The 20,032-nt window shown below is 42.4% G+C and overlaps 1 protein-coding gene across 3 annotated transcripts in view; it reads right to left on the bottom strand.

The window, feature by feature from the left end:
- Positions 1-1,101: 1,101 nt before the first annotated feature.
- GALC (galactosylceramidase) overlaps positions 1,102-20,032 on the bottom strand; it is a 39,217-nt gene continuing 20,286 nt past the window's right edge. For 2 of the 3 annotated variants that reach the window (XM_081861280.1, XM_081861282.1), the window contains exons 7-17: positions 17,350-17,480; positions 15,251-15,406; positions 14,375-14,499; positions 13,114-13,241; positions 11,467-11,556; positions 10,417-10,506; positions 8,623-8,767; positions 7,599-7,779; positions 5,926-6,086; positions 3,967-4,043; positions 1,102-2,882 (exon numbers count right to left, since the gene is read on the bottom strand). In XM_081861280.1, coding sequence (XP_081717406.1) covers positions 2,739-2,882; positions 3,967-4,043; positions 5,926-6,086; positions 7,599-7,779; positions 8,623-8,767; positions 10,417-10,506; positions 11,467-11,556; positions 13,114-13,241; positions 14,375-14,499; positions 15,251-15,406; positions 17,350-17,480 — 1,428 coding nt within the window. In that variant the 3' untranslated portion in view covers positions 1,102-2,738. The remainder of the gene's footprint in view (positions 2,883-3,966; positions 4,044-5,925; positions 6,087-7,598; positions 7,780-8,622; positions 8,768-10,416; positions 10,507-11,466; positions 11,557-13,113; positions 13,242-14,374; positions 14,500-15,250; positions 15,407-17,349; positions 17,481-20,032) is intronic. The other variant, XM_081861281.1, reaches the window with a different exon arrangement.

Raw genomic sequence — 20,032 nt, 5'->3', positions numbered from 1 at the left:
TAACACCTTTGCTCAGAGTTTCCACTGGTTGTCCATTTGCCAAGTTCAAGGTTATATTAGCATATAAAGCCCTTAACAGCCTAAGACTCATTGACATGCGGGATCGCCTTAAACCACATATACCCTGCCAACCACCTGAGTCTCCAGAACTGGCAGTGCTACAGGTTCCTCATAAATCAATCTTTTAGTGTGGCAGCACCTACGGTTTGCAACTCTCTGTGTATTGATATCAGGAAGCACTTTCACTGTACTCTTTTTTTGGTACCTGCTTAAAGCATTTTTGTTTAGGCAAGCTTACCTAGACATGGAGAAGTTACATGTGTTTTATCTCTTTTTAGCTCCTCTTTATTTCAATCATATTTTGAATGCTTCTACGTACTCGATTTAAGTGTTTGTAGGTAATTGTAATGTTTCATTTTGTATTTTTGTAAACCACTCATAGTTTCTCTTATAATCAAGTGGTACATAAATTTTGTTCCATAAAAATGCTATCTGCTACACAGATTTACCTACACCTACACTGAACAAATACAAGATGAAAAACAGGTGATACGGACTTCCCACTTTTATTCTGTGCAGCTGCTGAATGTTATTTTAAATTAAGACATTTTTCTAATGTACCTCTTGTATTTTGATTTCTGTTTGTAATATCCTACTATGTTTGTTGTTATCTTGATTTTTGTTTGCACATTTTTTGTATGTGTGTGTGTAAACTGCTTAGGAGATTTTGCCAAAATGTTAATCAGTGTATGCTTTATCCAAATAATGCAATTTCTAAGGCTAGACCTGAAGACCCAGTAGATTTGGGTGGTGCTCCCTCTTGTGGACAAGAATCTGGATATTCTTCAAAGTGTTCCTATATTTCCAACTGATTTTGTTTTTATTTTAATTGTGTTGCCAATATATGATTTATTGCTCAGTCATTGTAAAATGCAGACCACACATGTGGTGAAACCCTTCAGCGTATATTCCTATTTAGTGAAGGAGGCTGTGAAAATACAAGCCTTTTTGGGTTTGAGATCAGACTCTACAAAAGAGGAAAGCTTACCTCTGAACCTTCAGAAAAAGCGACAATTTTTAAAGCAGTACTATAGACATATAAAGGTTTTAAAGCAGCATTTATTTTTCCAGTATGAAACATTAGGCTTTGTGGTAGTCAGACACCATATGCCAGCTTTTCGCTGTAACATCAAGGCAATTGTTAAGAATCATGAGAAGTACAAACATTCAGCAAACATTAACCTGTTGAGAACATTCACAACCCAGCAACTTTAAAGTCTACCGTTTAATAAATTAACAAGAAACAAATATTGTGATTATGCTACATTTAGTACACAATGCAAAAATAGAAATTATCTGCCCTAGCACAAAAAGGGGGAGAAATCTTTGGAATAAATGTAGTCAATCAGTCATGACCTTATATCTTCATTGCTTATGGTCAAAGTCCATCAAGAAGGATCTATCAAGAAATGCTATAATGAACATCTTTATCTGCACTTTTGAATTTGGTCTGAATTGAGTTCCGGCTGACAAAAAACCCTGTCTCTGTCTCCACAATCACCTTCCTTACTTTGCACCCATGTCTAGCTGGTGAACCTCATAACTCTACTATATCCTGCAAGCCTGAAATTTCCCACCATAGATTAGCAGTCAGTACAAGCATTACATGTCTCAAGGACAGTTCACAGTGATTTATCTGGTCACCAGTAAAGTTGCAACTGGACTCATGCAAAGGTATTGTTTGTACGAGCTATTTTCTCCTTGCAGGACACATATTTAACTTGACCCATATGGAGGTTGCGATTCCCACAAATGGTGCATGGCTGAAAGCTTGGCAACTTCAAGTGCTCTCAAACTGACTTGTGCAAATTGGCTCTTAGGATCGTGAGGGTGGTGATAAACATTCTCCCTTGATTTTTTCATCCATATTACTTTTGCAGATTCTTTCCCCCTTCCATTTACCAAAAGAGGCAGACAAGCTTAGAAGAGAAGCTCAAAGAGGTGATGCAAGTTGTGGGGTTATCAAACCTTCGAACAGTGACAGGCACCATCGACATATTTGCTACACTGCCATTAGCAGAGGTAGTTTAAAATAAGGCACTTCATTAGGAAGCCAGCTAGCAGCTGGCTTTTCATTAAAAACAGATATATGAATTAAGACTTTAGAAGAGGAGGAGTGAAACCTTTCATTTCCTGGAAAGAGGGATTTAAATCCATTGAGTCCCTTATTCCATCACGTCTGATAAAGTACGAAAGAGGCAAAAGCATCTTTCAGTTCACAGCACTTCATAACAGCCACATAAACCAGGCACTTCTGAAAAGAAATGGACTTTAGAGCTTTTGAAACAGTTGAAAACAGCAGTTTTCTGAGGTCTCTGTTGCACATTTCTTAAAATGAGGCTAAACAGTCACAATTCCCACCAGTGAAACGACAAGGACTCTGCTCCAGTTCCATTTATACTTTGTAAAAGACAAGGGGGTGAGGGGACAGAGGGAGACTTTCTGAAACTAATTCTTTCTGCCAAGAGAGAAAACTGAATTCTGAGAAAACCCTAATTAGGATGACACAAACGCATTTCAACTTTAGAAGAAAGCTGAATTCGTTCCCCAAAGCTGCAGGGGAAACGAAACAAAAATTTCGTACCAATGTCAATTACAAAATGACAACGGCAAAGGGGTTGAAACTGGCTCAAGTTAAAAGGAGTCAAGAATTGGCTTGTTGAAGTATGACGGGCGTCTCAGTTGGCCTGAACATGAAAGTTGTCGAATTGTGTAAATTCATAAGTGTGAGTCCCAATAGCTGCCCATCCATTTCCAGGATCTGCTATGGTGACGTTCGCCCAGAGAGGATTGCCATTTAACATGCCAGACGCATTGGTGCCCTGTCAAAAGTAAGGGGAGAACATGAATGTACAGGGTCTGATGTGGATTTCAGTAAACTGGTCAAGAACGAGGGCTGCAAAGCTATCTGGAAAGTGCTTTGCAAGGTGTGTTGAAGTGAAAGACATCCAAGTGTGTTTCCCAATGCCCATTCAGTTTTAGTTAAGCTAAGGAATTTGCTCCCACAATCAGTAGTGAGCCAGTGTGGTGTAGTGGTTAAGAGCGGTAGTCTCGTAATCTGGTGAACAGAGTTCGCGTCTCCGCTCCTCCACATGCAGCTGCTGGGTGACCTTGGGCTAGTCACACTTCTTTGAAGTCTCTCAGCCCACTCACCTCACAGAGTGTTTGTTGTGGGGGAGGAAGGGAAAGGAGAATGTTAGCCGCTTTAAGACTCCTTAAAGGGAGTGAAAGGCGGGATATCAAATCCAGACTCCTCTTCTTCTTCTAGTGATGGTCACCAACTTGGATGGCTTGAGAAAGAGGACCAGACAAATTCATGGAGGATATGGCTATCAATGGCTGCTACCCATGGTGGATATGTTCTGCCTTTCATTGTTTTTGCTGCAAGAGACTAGCGTGGCTGCACCTCTGGAAAATCCTATATACTGATAGCAAAGCAGGTTTTCCAAGTGTGGAGCCTTATATAGCCAAAACACCATCATCTACATACAAGATGAGAGATGCTCCAGGGTACACTAAGGTTTCTGCAGAGGGAGCAGGAGTGGAGCAAAACAGTCCAGGGAGGACAAAGCCTGCTATGGAATGGAATACCCTGGTTATGGAATGGAATACCCTGAAAAGAGGTTTGGCTGGCTGAAACCCTGAACTAAAACACTCCGCACTGCAGCATTTTCATTGTAGGTTCCACCTGTTATGACAGACAAGTGGTATTAGCAGGTCATCAATATCTATCAGGGTTAATACTTCTCATAGCAAATTAAATTAATAGCAAATTAAATTATAGCTATTTTAGGCTTATAAGCTATTTTAGGCTTATAGCTATTTTAGAACTCTAAACAGTTTAAATGCCACCCCTTGCTATCAGTCAAAATGAATCTTATTTTATGCTCCAGGTTCGGTGCTTACCGTAAGAATCAGAGTGAGGGTATGCCATGCCTTGGCTCGCACACCAGACAGTCCTTTCATCAAGACCTCTTCCCCACCTGCATGAAGAAGAAGAAGAAGAAAAAGCTGCTTCAGAACATTTTCTTTATTTTTCTAAAATTATACATTACAGTGGTACCTCTAGTTACGAACTTAATTCGTTCCAGAGGTCCGTTCTTAACCTGAAACTGTTCTTAACCTGAAGCACCACTTTCGCTAATGGGGCCTCTTGCTGCCGCTGCGCCGCCGGCACACGATTTCCGTTCTCATCCCGGGGCAAAGTTCTCAACTCGAGGTAACTCTTCCAGGTTAGCGGAGTTTGTAACCTGAAACGTTTGTAACCTGAGGCGTTTGTAAATCAAAGTACCACTGCATTGGAACTCTATTGCAAATAAAATTGGAAGCATGACAGCAAATGATTTTCCTTTAGGCCCAGTGCTTATTCTGTCCTGTTATGTTAGATATAATAGTCTACCTGAAGATTAAGTAATTATTGTTCATTACTCGAAACAGTAGCTCATTTGGATTGCTGTTAAATGGGAAGGAGGGGAGATTAATTTTCCTTCTTCCATCAGTGAATGGCTATCGACTACATGGGACAAACTGATGAATTGTCACCTTCGGGAGGTTGCGGACTCCCCTTCCTTGGAGGTTTCCAATCAGAAGTTAGATGGTTCTGTCATGGATGCTTCAGCTGAGATTCCTGCATTGCAGGAGGTTGGGATCCCTTCCAGCTCTAAAACTCTTAAGATTCCATGACTAATTTAGTAAGCAGTGGGAAAACAGAATTCATTGTTTTTAGCATACTGCCACAGCGTTTACAATCACAAGAACTCCTGGCCATTACACAAAAATGGCTCTTCTTTAGAGCAGCTACATTATTTGCCATTCCGAACACACACACTATTTGAGAGCCTATGCACATGCCTTCAAGCTTTCAAAGAGCCTAGATCTACGATTGTGGTGTTTGCTTGTTTGTTTTGAAAAAACCAACACCTTTGTACAAAGGCCTTGTAGGACATGGACTCTAAAGTCATCCATTTGATCAAGCAAAAGGTGACTTGATATTTTACTCACAGCAGCGCACCCAACAGACTATCACAGCGTGGTGGCCTGAAATTTGCGCCTACACTGTGCCCTTTCCTCTGCCATGCATGAAGCATCAGCCATCAGTTGCTTCAGGTATCTTCTAAGGACATATTTTTGCCCAGGTGCTCCCTGACCCCTAAGGCTACACCTTATTTATTACTGAATTTCTGTTTTTTATCCACTTTTATACTACTATTCTACTGCTTTTTATTTTTGCATGTGTTTTTACTGTTTGAAGGTTGGTATTTTTGTATACTGTTTGAGAGAGTAAGCAGGTTTATAAATGTTTTAAAGCAATAATAATAATATTTGTTCAAAGATCAGCAATTTCACACCTGAGTTCTTAAGAAAAAATTGGGAGGCAGATGCCTTCCTGACCAGATTGGACCCTGTTCTTACCAAGTTCCTGGGGTTTTTTTGATAGTGTGTTATTATTATTTTTGTCTGTTTTGTATGCTACTTAGGGATTTTTTCAAAAAATATTAAACCAGTTAGAAACACTTTCAATATTCTAAAGCAGCTGGCCCTCCTTCTACACTTGAGCATTTAACGCTGCGAATAAGAACCATTCAGAACAGTTTTTGGTTGAAAAAGTTTCGCTTTGATTGCTCTGTGCCAGTTATCATTATTATCTGATAAGCTAGCAAGGCACCTTGGTTTGAAATCAAAATCAAATGAGGGGTGGAGGAAGACACCCAACAGAAAACAGCAATTACAAGGAAGGGAACTATTGCATAATGAATTTGCTGTGCAAGCCTCAAACCCTTAGAAATGCCATTCTGCATTACCTACTGCAGGATAAGCTGCAACTATTTAATTAAGCATGCAAAATCCATTTTAAAGGATACTCACCGAGATCACCTGTAACTCGGTATGTACCGTCAGGAAATACCCAGAAGAAAATGCCTTTAGCTGCTTTGGTGTATATCCCACCTTTGTTCACTCTTCCCGCAATGAATGCACCTCCATAATTTGATTCTATGTAAATGTCGCAAGTTATCGTTAGGTTTACCCTGCAAAAAGACAAATGCAGTTCTCAGCGCTGGAAAAGTGTCAGTTTTGGCATTAGTCTTCCAACAACAAGAAAAATTCCAACCACTTCTAAGTGTCAGGGAAAAAGGCAGAGTATCAATAAATAAACATATTGTAATAATTATAATACAGTTCTTCCTGAACTTGTTTTGCATTTATACACTGCAGCTGGTGGGAGAGGTGGAATCTGGATCAGTACTCTGGCACAACAGAGGTTGACTACCCCCCCCCCCACACATCATTTTCCAAGAGCTGCATAGATGCAACTGCTTAAGGTGAACAGCAACCACACCCAAGGAGGAACCCAGTACAACTGTCCATTCCTCTGCTATCCCAGCTGTGCCATCCCTGCCAGAAGTGATATGCACCACTGTGTTTCTTTGCTAGCCTGGCATAACTCCATGGGAGCAGGAGCAGCAAAACGACTGTGCAGGGCAAATAACAGAATCCCAGGGAGTGGAGGAAGAAGATAGGAAAGGAATAGAGGCACCTAGCCATCTGCTTTTTGTTTTTATATGTAAGCCACCCTCAAATGGAGTTGTAGCCAGTGCTTTTCCCCCCGTGGAAAAATAGGTGCTGGTACTCACCACGAAGCTGTTACAATAAGTGCCACACTTTTTACCAAGGGGGGTGCCAGTACTGCATACCCCTGAGTACCCCCTGAAAAAAGACCTGTTGTAGCCAATTACATTATTATGCGATCAAAATGATTTTCACTTGTAAAATTGAACACCCACTTCCTCTCCTCCTCCTCCTCACCTACGAAATCTATTCCAGAGGGTTAGGGAAACCCAAGAGCAATTTTTTTTTAGGGTGGGGGGCAAATGGGGAGGAAAGAGAACGGTAAGTTCTGTTGTGTGAGCGGTAGTTGTTCCAATCGTGCAGTGACGTCACTGAATACAACCCAGCATCTTTATTATAGAGCAAAAAACCAAATTGATAAGAAAAACTAAACTGCAGGGACTGCAGCACGTTTATAAGCACAGAGCTCCAGTACTTAAGAGATAAAATGAGTACTAAGTAATACTCAGAACCATAGTTCATTCACAATCCTGTAACACTCCGATTTCCAAACACTCAATCTAAGGCAGTTTTCTTTTTACGTTCAACCATGCATGCTCATACAATCACTTTCTGCAACACCTTGATTTCCATCAGCTTCTTTTCACGTAGTTATGCTAGGACAACAGCAGGTGGCAGCCTTGAATCACATTAAATACTGACTTAGTTGGTCTTTAAGGTGCTACTGGAAGGAATTTGTTTTGTTTTCACATTAAATACTGTACGTCGCCATGCAGCACCTGGTTTATGCGACCACAAAAACCCAGCAAAGAAAGACATTTTGCCATTCATGGGTGAGGGATGCCCTTTTGCATTCACTAATGTTCAAATCTGCATACCGCAGCTAACAAAATCAGTGCAATTACTGGCTTCCACTGCAACTTTGCACCAAGCTGGAAATTCAGTGGGTTGCACTGCGTTTAATTACATACCATTTATAGTTGCCAATAATGCTGATGGGATGCTCTGATTCAATAACCCAGGTTATAGGCCTCTGCGTCACCACCTGTCGGAGGGTGAAGACATGCTCCCCAGGATCAGAAACGTTTACAAAGTACTCAAACACCCCAGTTTGATCGGCAAAGTTTGGGGCCTCACTGAAAGGCGGGTTGCCTGTTGGGAGAACAGAAAGCTCGTTATTTCACCCGCCTGCACTACGAAAGAAGATGTGACAGCTTCTCTCAGCACCACTGGGAGGCAGCAGGCAGAACCTGGCACAGAGCTGACATCCCCCCAATTTGGTAACAAACTGAGTGTTTCATTAGGGTCATCCAAGTTTAAGAGGACATCTGAAAGCCTCTCAGGAATTGAAGCCCATGGAGGATCCTCAATCCTAACCTGCAAGCAGTTCCGGCACTGGATGCAAATCTCAACACAGATGGCTGTTTTTGACCTTGCAGCTAGGGAAACTTCTACAACTTGGGAGCCACATCCTTTTTCTGGTCTACCTTCCAAGGACCACGTGGCAGCGGCATGCAGGGCCACACATGGAAACGTTACCTTTGCAAAGTAGGCTACCTGCTACACACACTCACACTTTCCCCTCCATCCTCAACCCTGTCAAGCAAGAGGCTTTATCAGACACATCACAGCCAGGCAGAAATGCTCAGGGTCCGAACAGAGCCAGGGAGGTGTGTGTCTGTGGAGAATCGAGAGGGCCAGACAGAGGAGCCAGGGCTGTGGGTTGCAATTGGCCCCCAGACCTGAGGTTCTAACACCCATGCCTTTGGGGATCAGAAGTCTTTCCTGAACCTGAAGCTCCTCAAAAAGAAACCTGAATGTCCACTGAGTATACAGGATGCTCCCCAGGTCAAACATTTGTGTTAATGCAGGCTTCTAATCACATATGCTTGAGAATTAATACTATTGATAAGGATCCTGTGCTAGCCTGGGGCCACCAGATAATATCCTATCCCACCTCCCAAACCCAAAAAATGACTTCCAAGTGTTACTTACGGATATTGAAATCATCTTTGTAATCGGAAGGAAATGGCTGGGATGCAGGAGGATCCGGGAAAGGCTTCTCAAAGCCTGCTGTCAAGGTTGTCAAAGTATATACCTCATCCAGACCCAGATTTAGTGTCAACACGCCTTCAGAAACCTGCGTGGAGAAAGGATGCACAAGAAACTTTGGAAAAGCGACTTGAAATTTATAGCATGTTATTCTTTGAAAGAGAACTATTTGAAAATGATTCATAGATGGCATTTAACTCCAAGTAGGCTGGCCAAGATGGGACGCAGTGGGTTAAATGACAGAGCCTAGGGCTTGCTGATCAGAAGGTCGGCGGTTCGCATCCCCGCGACGGTGTGAGCTCCCGTTGCTTGGTCCCAGCTCCTGCCAACCTAGCAGTTCGAAAGCACGTCAAAGTGCATGTAGATAAATAGGTACCGCTCCGGCAGGAAGGTAAATGGCGTTTCCATGCTGCTCTGGTTCACCAGAAGCGGCTTAGTCATGCTGGCCACATGACCCGGAAGCTGTACACCGGCTCCCTCGGCCAATAAAACGAGATGAGCACCACAACCCCAGAGTTGGTCACAACTGGTCAGGGCTCCCTTTACCTTTACCTAGGCTGGCCAAGATTTACAAGACAGAATCAGATAGGTACTGGAAGTGTAAAGAGGTGAAGGGAACATTCTTTCACATGTGGTGGACATGTAAAAAGGTAAAAGAATTTTGGGAAAATATTTATAATGAACTGAAAAAAATGTTTAAAATTACTCCCCCCCCCCCAAAAAAAAGAGTCCTTTCTGCTGGGGATAACCCAGACTGAAATCCTCAGGTATCAGAAAAGGTTATTTATGTATGCAACAACTGCGGCCCATGTTTTGTTAGCTCCAAAATGGAAAGTGAGCGAGGTCCCATCTAAAGGGGATTGGCAACTTAAGTTGACAGAATATGCACAGCTTGCAGATTTGGCATATAGAATAAGAGAGCAAGAAGAACATACATTAAAAGAAGATTGGAAAATGTTTATTGAGTATATGGAAAATAACTGTGTACAGCTCAAAACGCTGGCAACATAATATTGATGGACGTAATAGTAGAAAACCGATTGGAATGGTTATTGTAAAATATGCAGGGTTGTAAGATAGGCAAAATGAATCATGGAAAGAGAAGAAGGGAAGTCATTAGATGAAAATTTAATAAAAATGAGAGAGAGAGATGATGCACAAGTGGCTGACTAGAGGCAGGAAATACAGGTGAAATCTTTCATCTTGGGTACAAGCCTAGGACCGGCAAAATGGTCCTGCTTCAGATTATCACTACCAGGTTGACTAAGCTCTAGCCACAACCTCTGGATGTGACATTTTACTGCAACAATACAAGGCATTATAGGTAAGTATGGTGATGCATTACATTTCAGGCCTGGGACAGTAGTGAGTTTATGCAGTAAACAGAATCAATATTTAGCATGTTGAGGACTCATCAGGCCTTTATTTATAGGCCTGGAGAAAAGATCACAAGCAACATGGATTTTTTTTTCTTCTTGAAGACTGCAGTATTTTGCTATAAATTAATCAATTAATTTTATAAGATTTATAATACCACTTGATGGCAATAAAACCTCAAAGCGGTTTACAAAACAACCATTTAAAACATTAAAAAAAAATTACAGTCAATGATAAAAGACATATCAACATTCTACATGTCTGGATAGGCAAGAATCAGTGCCAGTTCAGCAGATCAAAGCAATCGAACTGACATTTATGGGGTAAGGTGATCACGTAAATAAATTAAGGCACACTTACATTTATGGGTCCAAGAGACTGGAACAATGTAGAGTTGGGAGAATTAAATTCAAGTTTAGAATACCACATGTGAAGAGATTTCAGCTTGCTCTGAGGAAGGGGGAGAAAACTTTCATGAGTCTTCTTATAAAACCCTGTAGGTTTCTGAATGTTTTGTAAAGTGCAATATACAGAGGTGACACTGGATGGCAACAGTGAGCTATACCAAATTCAATGTATTTTTCAAAACATTTTTTTAAAAAGCATTTTCACAATGGATTTTATACGTGTGTAGATTCCAGCTTAATCAGGAATGGAGCAAATGTGGCCCTCCAGATTTTGTTGAACTACAAATCATTGGCCATGCTGGATTAGGCTTATGGAAGCTACAGTCAAAGAGGTTCCCAATGCCAGAGCAAAGTAGAAGTCTTCCTCCTGGCAGATGTACAGCCCGCATAAAGATCATGGGCTGGTGTCAATAACCAAACACCATGGATCTAGAATACCTAGCTGCCTACTGTTTTAATATTAATTCATTCATATACAACTGCTGTGTGGGCAACTCAATAAGAATGTATAAATTGTAAGTCTGTGGCGGCAAAGTCCACCCTTTTTAAAGCCATTTTTTATTAAACATCTCAGAGCAATTTAACAATAAAATATATACAAACAACATCATATATTAAAAACAATTTCAAATCTGGTACGAGTCAAATCTCTGCTGAAAAAGAAAGGTCTTCAGCTGCTGCCAAAAAGACAATAGAGACAGCAGCTGTCTGACATTCAGTGGAAGGGTAGGTGCCATAACACACACACAAAAAAAATGCATCATACAGAACAGACCTACTAATGAGTGATCCAAAGCTGTGATCGGCTGAGTATAAAACAAGTAGGATTATTTATATGTGGTGTCTAGCTACACAGACACTTCAAAATAGCAAATACGTATCACACACACTATTATTCCAAGATTCTGCTTTCTTCATATGTCCTACTGCACGTATATTGCACACATTAGTGGCAGAACACAGAAGTGAGAGGCAGCAAATTAAGTGTATGACATTTACTTACAAAGGATCCTTTGAGATGGAAAGTTGCTTTCTGTGGTGACACAAAGTAGGGAAATAGTGGTGGCCTGATGCACTTGGAGTGGTCGTGAGTCTGAAAATGAACAGCAAGGAACTCACATCAACCACCATCTCAACTCAAGACAATATATTATCTGAAACTAATACTCCAAAGAATCACAGTCATACCTTGGGTTAAAGTTGCTTCAGGTTGAGCGTTTTCAGGTTACGCTCCGCGGCGACCCAGAAGTAACAGAATGCGTTCCTTCCGGGTTTCGCCACTCGCGCATATGCTCAAAATGACGTCACGCGCATGCGCAGAAGCAGCGAATTGCGACCCACGCACACGCGCACACGCGGACGCGGGTTGCATTCTGCTCTGGATGCGAACGGGGCTCCGGAACGGATCCCATTCGCATCCAGAGGTACCACTGTATTAACAATACAACTAGAACTCCATGTGTTGCTTAGGAGCTATGTGCTGACTCTGGCTGAATTCCAGGTCCTGAACGGGGCCAATTTGGGTTTACCCAAAATTGAGCCAAAATGGGTTAAGGCAACCCTGGATCACTTTGGGGCTGTTAAGAGGGGAGCAATAGGAAGGTCAAAAGGGGACAGTCAGTTGCCGGCATGTGTCTTCTTCCCCCACCCCATCCCACATTCCAACCCCAAGCTTAATTAAGATTTTAAACCCCAATTAAAGACTGTGCAAGAACCCCAATTCAGTCCAGGACCTGAATCCACATCAAATCAACCCTGGATCAGAACAGGACTGCACTGAAGGACCAGACTGGGAACTGTGCACAGTTTGTTGCCCACAGCAACCAAGTGCTAAGTTGTGTTTCTTTCTTTTTTTGGAGTGGGGGGTGATCCTAGGAATTAGGCTAACATTCATCAATGCCCTAAGTCATTCGGGAAGCTCCTTGCATGCAACTTCCATTGAGAAGTCTCAAACCTTGGCACAAACATGACCTAACTTTGCATTGCTAGCAACTGAAGCAGGTCATAGATCACACTGAACAAACTCCATTCAAGATCATGCAATAACAAGCCAGCAGCAGCTGCAGAAAAATAAACTTTTGTAAGCACCTTGTTTTGTGGTCCTCACATTCCTTGTTAAGTGCCATGAACCTCAATAGTGCTATGACTGTCATACTTTGAATGACTGTGTCACCAGTGTTCATTCCAGGTACATTCCAGTGTATGTCATTCCAGGAACCCTTACAACAGGGATGGGAGAAAGAAGTAGGCCCTCCCAGTGCGGTTGAACCACAACTCCCATCAGCACCCCCACCATCATGGATGATGGCCAGGGATGATGGGAGTTGTGGTTCAACAACATCTGGAGGGCTGCAGGTTCACCAATTTTACCTTGCCTTTCCACAATTCTATAAAATAGGTCACTACAAACGGCTTCTGTAATGCAGGCGTGGGGGCAGAGATTATGAGACAGAAGGTTATTTAAGGCCAGCTTCTGAATTCATAGAGGAGGTGAGATTTATAGATGGCCCTTCGCAATCACAGTTCCATCTAACGGACCATGGCAGACCAGCATACAGCACAGGTACCTTTAAAACACCATTGTTTTAAATAGCTGGAATACAGTTCTGAGCTAGGTAGACATTGGCAGAGTGCGTTAAGAGAGCATTACCATGGTTTCAATGATGATCGTGAGATTGCCTTGCCTATCAGTCAGAGCCACGTAGCTGCCACCTTTTTCTAGATGCCCATCGGCTTGCAGGTAGTACCAGCCTGGTTGTGTGAAATGGGTAGTGTGTGCTGTGTCAAAACAGAAAAAGGAGAAAAGAAAGTTGTTGGTTTTTTTTTCTTTCTATTGATAACTTTACTACAGTTTTATCTTTTTTGTAAACTGCATTGAGGGTTTTTGCTTTTACAGAACTGACATCAGCGGAAAAAAAGAAAACAATGAAAAAAGTAGACAGTCCCCCGCCCCCTCAAAACATCCCCCAATTCCAAAACTAAGATAAAAATCAGGAGGGTCAGAGGCCCAAGGAAGGTGCCATAGATGTATCTGAGGGCACTGTGGTGCTCATGGACACCATGTTGGGGACTCCAGCTCTACACACACAGGTTGATGCAGAGAGGTGGGGACTGGCCCTAACATTAGGCAGAGTGATGCAGCCATCTCTGGCAGCCAATTTGGGGTGACATGAAATCATTGCAGGAAATATTTGTGTATTTATTGTTGATTTTTTTACAAGACAGGAGAGGAACTTGCAGTATTTTCTGCCCCAGATACCAAAATAACTTTGTTGGCCTTGGGTACTATGTACTTTAGGGATAGAAAATGCATCATTTGCTGCTGCACCACAGAAAGCAAAATGTCTAGAGCTGGCCCTATGTACATATATATACATACACAAACACACACAGAGAGAATTTGCTTAGTTCTGCCCCCCCTGGGGGAAACATGGAATCTTACTAAAATTTGCAATCCTAACTCCACTTACCTGGGAGTAAACCTTGTTAAATTAAATAGGGCTTCTGAGCCACAGTTAGGGCTACTCTGTAAATACATGTGCATGTATGTGTGTATAGCATGAATACGTGGCATTTTTTATCATGCTGATCGTGCCTTGAGCTGGCCCTTATTGCGCCCAAACAAGTTAATTTCCAAATACGCCACAACCTTTCCCTTCCAGCTCTTAGTTAACTTGCCAAGAACATCACTACTATAAAGGCTGTCCAATAAATTTGAAAAATTGCATCACAGAGCAGCAAATCAAAATACATTTGCGGTGCAATCCCATGCATATCTATGCAGAAGTTAGCCCTGCTGGGTTAAATAGTTTGTATGCCCAATGAAGTGTGCTACGGCCTTAATAACTTAGAAAAGCCACAATTGAAAAACATACATCTCATTTCAAAAAGCTCTGTCTAAAAAAAAATACCTGTTATCCATATGGGGGGGTTCACAGTGTAATGCCCGCTCCATGGTTCCTGCGCTGTCATTAAACCACACCGACCGAAAGGTAAATCTTCATAGTAACTAGCCACCAAATTCCAAGCAATAGTGCTGTGTGATATAGAGATAAAGAAGACAGGAATTAATAAAGAGAATCATGTAAAGAATTGGTCTAGCATGCTATGGTTAGACCAATAAATATACCGGGAATATATTTGTCTATGAGAAAGGGCTGTAGCTCAATGTATGTCATCAGTATATTGCTGACAACTTGTTAAAGATTACAGCAAGGAGGATCAAATTGAATCCCCACAGTGAAGACTTTACAAGGCCGAACAGCACTCCCCAAGCATCACCCTCTGGAAATGACCATCCAAGCAGGACCCAACCAACTGCAAAGTGGGTGCCACCCACCCCCAACTCAGACAGCCGCTCCAGAAGGATACTATGGTTGATGGTACTGAAAGCCGCTGAGAGACTGAGGAGAATTAACAGGGGCATATTTCCCCTCCGTCTTTCTCCCAACAAGAGGTCATCATACAGATCATCATCAACAACTGGAGGTAACATGTGAAGAGGGGAATTAAGACTTATCTGGCCCACAGTATCAAGTGTTTGAGCCTACTTCTTCTGTTGTGGATAAAAGTGAACCAGACTGTCAAGAAATACAAGTTTCAAGTCCACGGGGATTTCATTAGCTGAAAAATGCAAACCTGGCAACCAGCATTTCCAATTACTGGTAATTAGACAAGGTTTTATTCTACCTTGCTAGATAGATAGATAGATAGATAGATAGAGACAGACAGACAGGCACACACACACACACACACACATCTATAATTCTTTGAAAGTCAAGACGTACGATGTCATTTTCCCATTCACAAAATTTTGGTTCAGGATTCGAGCCCAGCAACCTGCCCCCACTTCATCATTGAAAGTGCTATAGTCTTCTGAAGCCCAGAGTTTCTTCTTTGTGTGCAACGCACTAGGCACCGTTTTCGTTCCTGGGTAATGAGCCCTGGATATTGAAAAACAAAAAGCAAGGACAAAGTGCATTTTAACTCAAAGCAAGGACTCTAAATACACTTGATTGCAGTAAGTTTAAACTCTAGAAAACTGTAGTTTCTTTTCTTTCTTTCTTTTGCAGTAGTTCTTCTTATCAGTCCTTTCCTCCATGGAGGAGAGATTAGGATCCAAACACCTCTAGAATACATTTAACAAATCACTGATCACCCTGTGAAATTGGGTGTCTTTTTCCTGTGTGTTTGCATCTGCCATCTCTTAACCTGCTGCCTTGTGAAATCCAGCTCCTATCTGTGCCATTGTGAAATCCAGCTCCTATCTGTGCCATTTAGAATGCCCAACAGCCAGGGGTGATGGAAACTGCAGTCCATGATGTCTGTAAGGCACAGGGTTGGTGAAGGCCAGGCTGCATCATCCATTTGGATGCAATACACAGTTAAGTCCATGACCCGGAAGAACAAAATACTTGAACCTGAAAGTGTCAGGGATTTATTAATTTCTGCCAAAGACTGCCATTTAACTATTCTGAATACTGAATTTTAAACTGCTGTAACCAGCTCTGGGACCTGCTGGTGAAGGGTGGCTAATAGACTGAATAATAATAATTTACATCTCAAAACTTGGAAGGGAAAAAAATAAATACTTAGCATCTACATAGCACTCTGGACACTCAAAAGAGCTTTGTATACTTTCTCATCCATCTTTGCAAAAACCCTGCAAAATAAGTCATTATCACTGTCTCCATTCTCTCTCTCTCGGCCTCTGGTGGGCTCACAGCAGAGGCAGAATTTAAACTGCATGGGTTTACTAACTCTCAGCCGCCATTCTTGACCCAAAGTCAAAGACCTTAAGGACTATAGTGCCACATAGCAGGGATTGGGGTTCTTGTTTCTCAAAACAGGAACCCTGCCTCACTCTGGGCATGCCAAGTTGATTTTGAAACATGGAAGTACTGAAACATGCAGCTACCCCTAAGAACTTTCTATCTTCTGAAATCTTGAACTAGAGTTATCTTATCGTTTTAACCTAAATCACACCAATTTACCTCCCACAACACACACAAATGATTCAGATCTTATATGAATATAGTCCATCTCCACAATCACCAGTTTCAAAAAGATACACAAGGCAAATTTTACTCACTGAAGAGCTAATGTCACCACATGGATTGGTCAGGCTGATCAAATCAGATCTACATGGCAACCATTCACTCTACCAAAAGGGAACAATCAGAACTAAGGAGACCTACTGCTATGAATTACAGTCAATTGCATGAAAGTAAAGCCTGACAGGTCTCCCTACTGTCCAAAGAAAACAGCTTTGGGAGGATGTGATTTTGAGCAAAGACTTTCTTCACCAGAGTACCAAATGTCTATCTAGACTTACAAGCATATTTGGAATCTTGGAAGGAGGGGGAACAGCTTGGGGAAGTGGGTGGCATGATTTGAAGAAATGAGGCACTTCTCTGCTCAAATTCTCCTCTCCCCTTTTCCCAGAGCAAAGGAAAAAGAAGAGGGTTGTCATGTTCCAATTACATCAATGTGTGTGTATAGTTCAGTATCCCTGAAAGTATCCTATGGATGTCTAATCAGAGGTCAGTCCATCTTTGCAACAATGGGTCATCCTCCCAGATCCATGTGTATGGCAGGGGTAGCCAATATGCTGCCCTGCAGATGCTATTGGGACTACAGCTCCCATGAGCCATGACCACCGCCAAGTTGGCTGAGGCTGGTGGGAGTTGCATTCCAACATCTGATGGGCACAACGCATGCTCCCCTTGGTACAGGATTGCTGCTAAAGAGGCATGTGGCCAAAATTTTGTAACTGCTATGCTGATATTCCAGAAAGTTTTTCCAAAGTTGTTGTTTCCCATCATTTGCCAGAATTTTTCAGAAGGGATTATGGGTGGAAAAAATCAGCTTTGAAGAGATGTCCTACCCAATGATATCGACTGCTTCACGTAGCTCAGAGTCAACCAGCATGAAAAAGGAAATTGGCTCCCAGAGGTTATCGCTGGCTATGATCCTCACCCGCTGCAGCTCTTGTTTATCCAAAGTGTATCTTAAAAGCTTGGAAAAATAAAGAGATGAAAAGGTAGTATTCCCACACACAGCGTTTTCCAAAAATCAAGGCTGCCGTACTTCTTTTGGTACACAGCAGGCATATTATGTGCTTCACTCTGGTGAAGGCTAGCTATTAAATAGGAATTGAAAGTCTGCTCTCAGATTTGATCTTGGGAAGCAAGAGAAAGGACCCTGCTCTCATTCACATCCATTGATAGACATAATCAACAAAGTCAACCGTCTCTCTGTGCAATAGCCCTGACACATGATATGAGCAGCTTCTAAAGTGTAAGCCTGAATGTGTGTGCCAATGTTACTTTAAGCTGGGTTTTAAGAAGAATCAGCAATCAGTGGGAGAAGGCACAAATTGCAGCTTTATTATTCTGCGCCAAGATTTTATCACCTGTACCTCACCTCACTGAGAGACATTTGCACAAATGGTAGAGTTTCAAAAACTGCAGACAAGAACTTCACCAAAGATGGATTGAATTGGTATAAACAGACTATAAGATATCACTATTAAACAAAGCTCACGGGAGACCTTTATGTACAGCCCAGATAACATGGTAAAGGTAAAGGACCCCTGGATGGTTAAGTCCAGTCAAAGGTGACTATGAGGTGGCTATGGGGTATTCCCCTTCAGGCCAAGGGAGCCGGCGTTTGTTCACAGACAGCTTTCAGAGTCATGTGGCCAGCATGACTAAACTGCTTCTGGCGCAACGGAACAGTGATGGAAGCCAGAGTGCATGGAAACGCTGTTTACCTTCCCGCTGCAGCGGTACCTACTAGTAGCCGCAGCTACTAGTGTGCTTTTGAACTGCTAGATTGGCAGAAGCTGTGACAGAGCAATGGGAGCTCACCCCATTGCGGGGATTTGAACCGCTGATCAGCAAGCCCATGAGGCTCAGTGACTAACTACGACATCCCGTGAACACATGCAAGGGGAAACAAAGTGGCGATGTTATTCTGCTGCAGCAAAGACACTGATACCTCTTTCAAAAGATTTGCAGCTTAAAACAACAACACCACCTGCAATAGACCCATAAACCTCATTGAAACAAAAGGTCTTCAAAATAACTTAGCTGTTATACAAAAGAGCTACTATGGTTGCTGGCATCTGTCTGTCTTGAAAGACAATGGAGTGCACCTCCAGGGGTGAAGTCAACCGCTGCATTAGCAGAACCAAAGTGACCTCCTGGGATGCAAGCCTGGGCAGTGTGCATGCAGTGCACCTGGGCTACCCAGATGACAAATATCCCCTTCTCGGTCTCACTGATATGGTCCAAAGGAAAGCAGAGTTGAGGGAAGGAGGCATACAAGGCACCTTCCAACCATCTTAAGAGCATTCATCGTTATCTACTTCCTTCCACAAATACAACTAGTTTTCTGCAAAAGTAGGATTAGTACATATTTGGATGGCACCTCATAGAAGTTCCTAAATATTAGATTACTCCCAATATTGTAAATGGAACCAACCTCCAGTTGGACCAAGACAAAGAATTCAAATTCATACTTAACTTTGTCAGAGGTCAATACATTTTGGCTGGCCTTACCAGCGGAGCTAAGCATTTGTTGTTGGCAGGACCCCACTCCTCCAAAGGACAGGGTCCAACAGCTTCTCTGAAATGCGGCACATGGTCAGAAGTCAGAAGAAAATCTGCTCCTCTGAACTTTTTTGTTTGGAGTAAGGGGGAGAAGTGGGAACATGAAAACAAGTTCCACCTCCAAAAGTTTAGAGCTGGGGTTATGCAAAGTATTGCTCTTCCTTTGCACCTCGCTGGTACTCTAACCAAGCAACTACCAATGGGTGCAGAGGCTGGGCAAGCCAGGACACCTCCATCTCTTCCTTCCAAATTGAGAAGAAACTATTTTTATTTCTTGCAAGCAAGTAAAGTTATGGAGTAGAGAAAATATCAATAGGGATGTCTCCTGGACACACAGGGCCAATTCAACACCTACTGCACACACAAACGTTTATGCTAGAAGTGACTATCACAAGCAGAATATGTACAATTCAAGTTGCTAACCTCCTGAACAAACTCTATGGAGCCCAACCAGAGCCCTCTATGCTTAAGCCAGTTACTGCAATGGCTTTGGGGACAAAAGCAAATTCTCTCCCGACTAAAGCCCAAACCCATTTTCAATTCTCATTCATTCATTCACAACTCATTCATTTACAACTCATTCATTCACTCCATGGTGAACTTGCGGCAAGACACAGACTTGGCTCCCAAGGCAACATCACTGCGGTGGCAAATAGAGGACATTTCTATTTTCAAACACCACTAACGTTCCACTAGGTTGTCTCTCTGAACAGCAACAGAAGAATCTGAAGGGAGGGGGGAAAGCTCAGTGGCTAGAGCACCCGATTTGCATGCAGATGGTCCCAGGATGAATCCTCAGCATCTCCAGGTAAGGCTAGGAGGGAAGATGCCTGAAACTGTGCAGAGCTGCTGTCACTCAGCATAGACAACACTCAGCTAGATGGACCAATGGTCTGACTCATTATAAGGCAGCTTCCTACACTATGTAAATAACAGGGAAGTCAAGAGTGTATT

Source organism: Podarcis erhardii, assembly GCF_964252035.2.
Source record: "Podarcis erhardii genome assembly, chromosome: 1".
NCBI classification, from domain to species: domain Eukaryota; kingdom Metazoa; phylum Chordata; class Lepidosauria; order Squamata; family Lacertidae; genus Podarcis; species Podarcis erhardii.
This window is presented reverse-complemented; position numbering and strand designations above follow the sequence as displayed.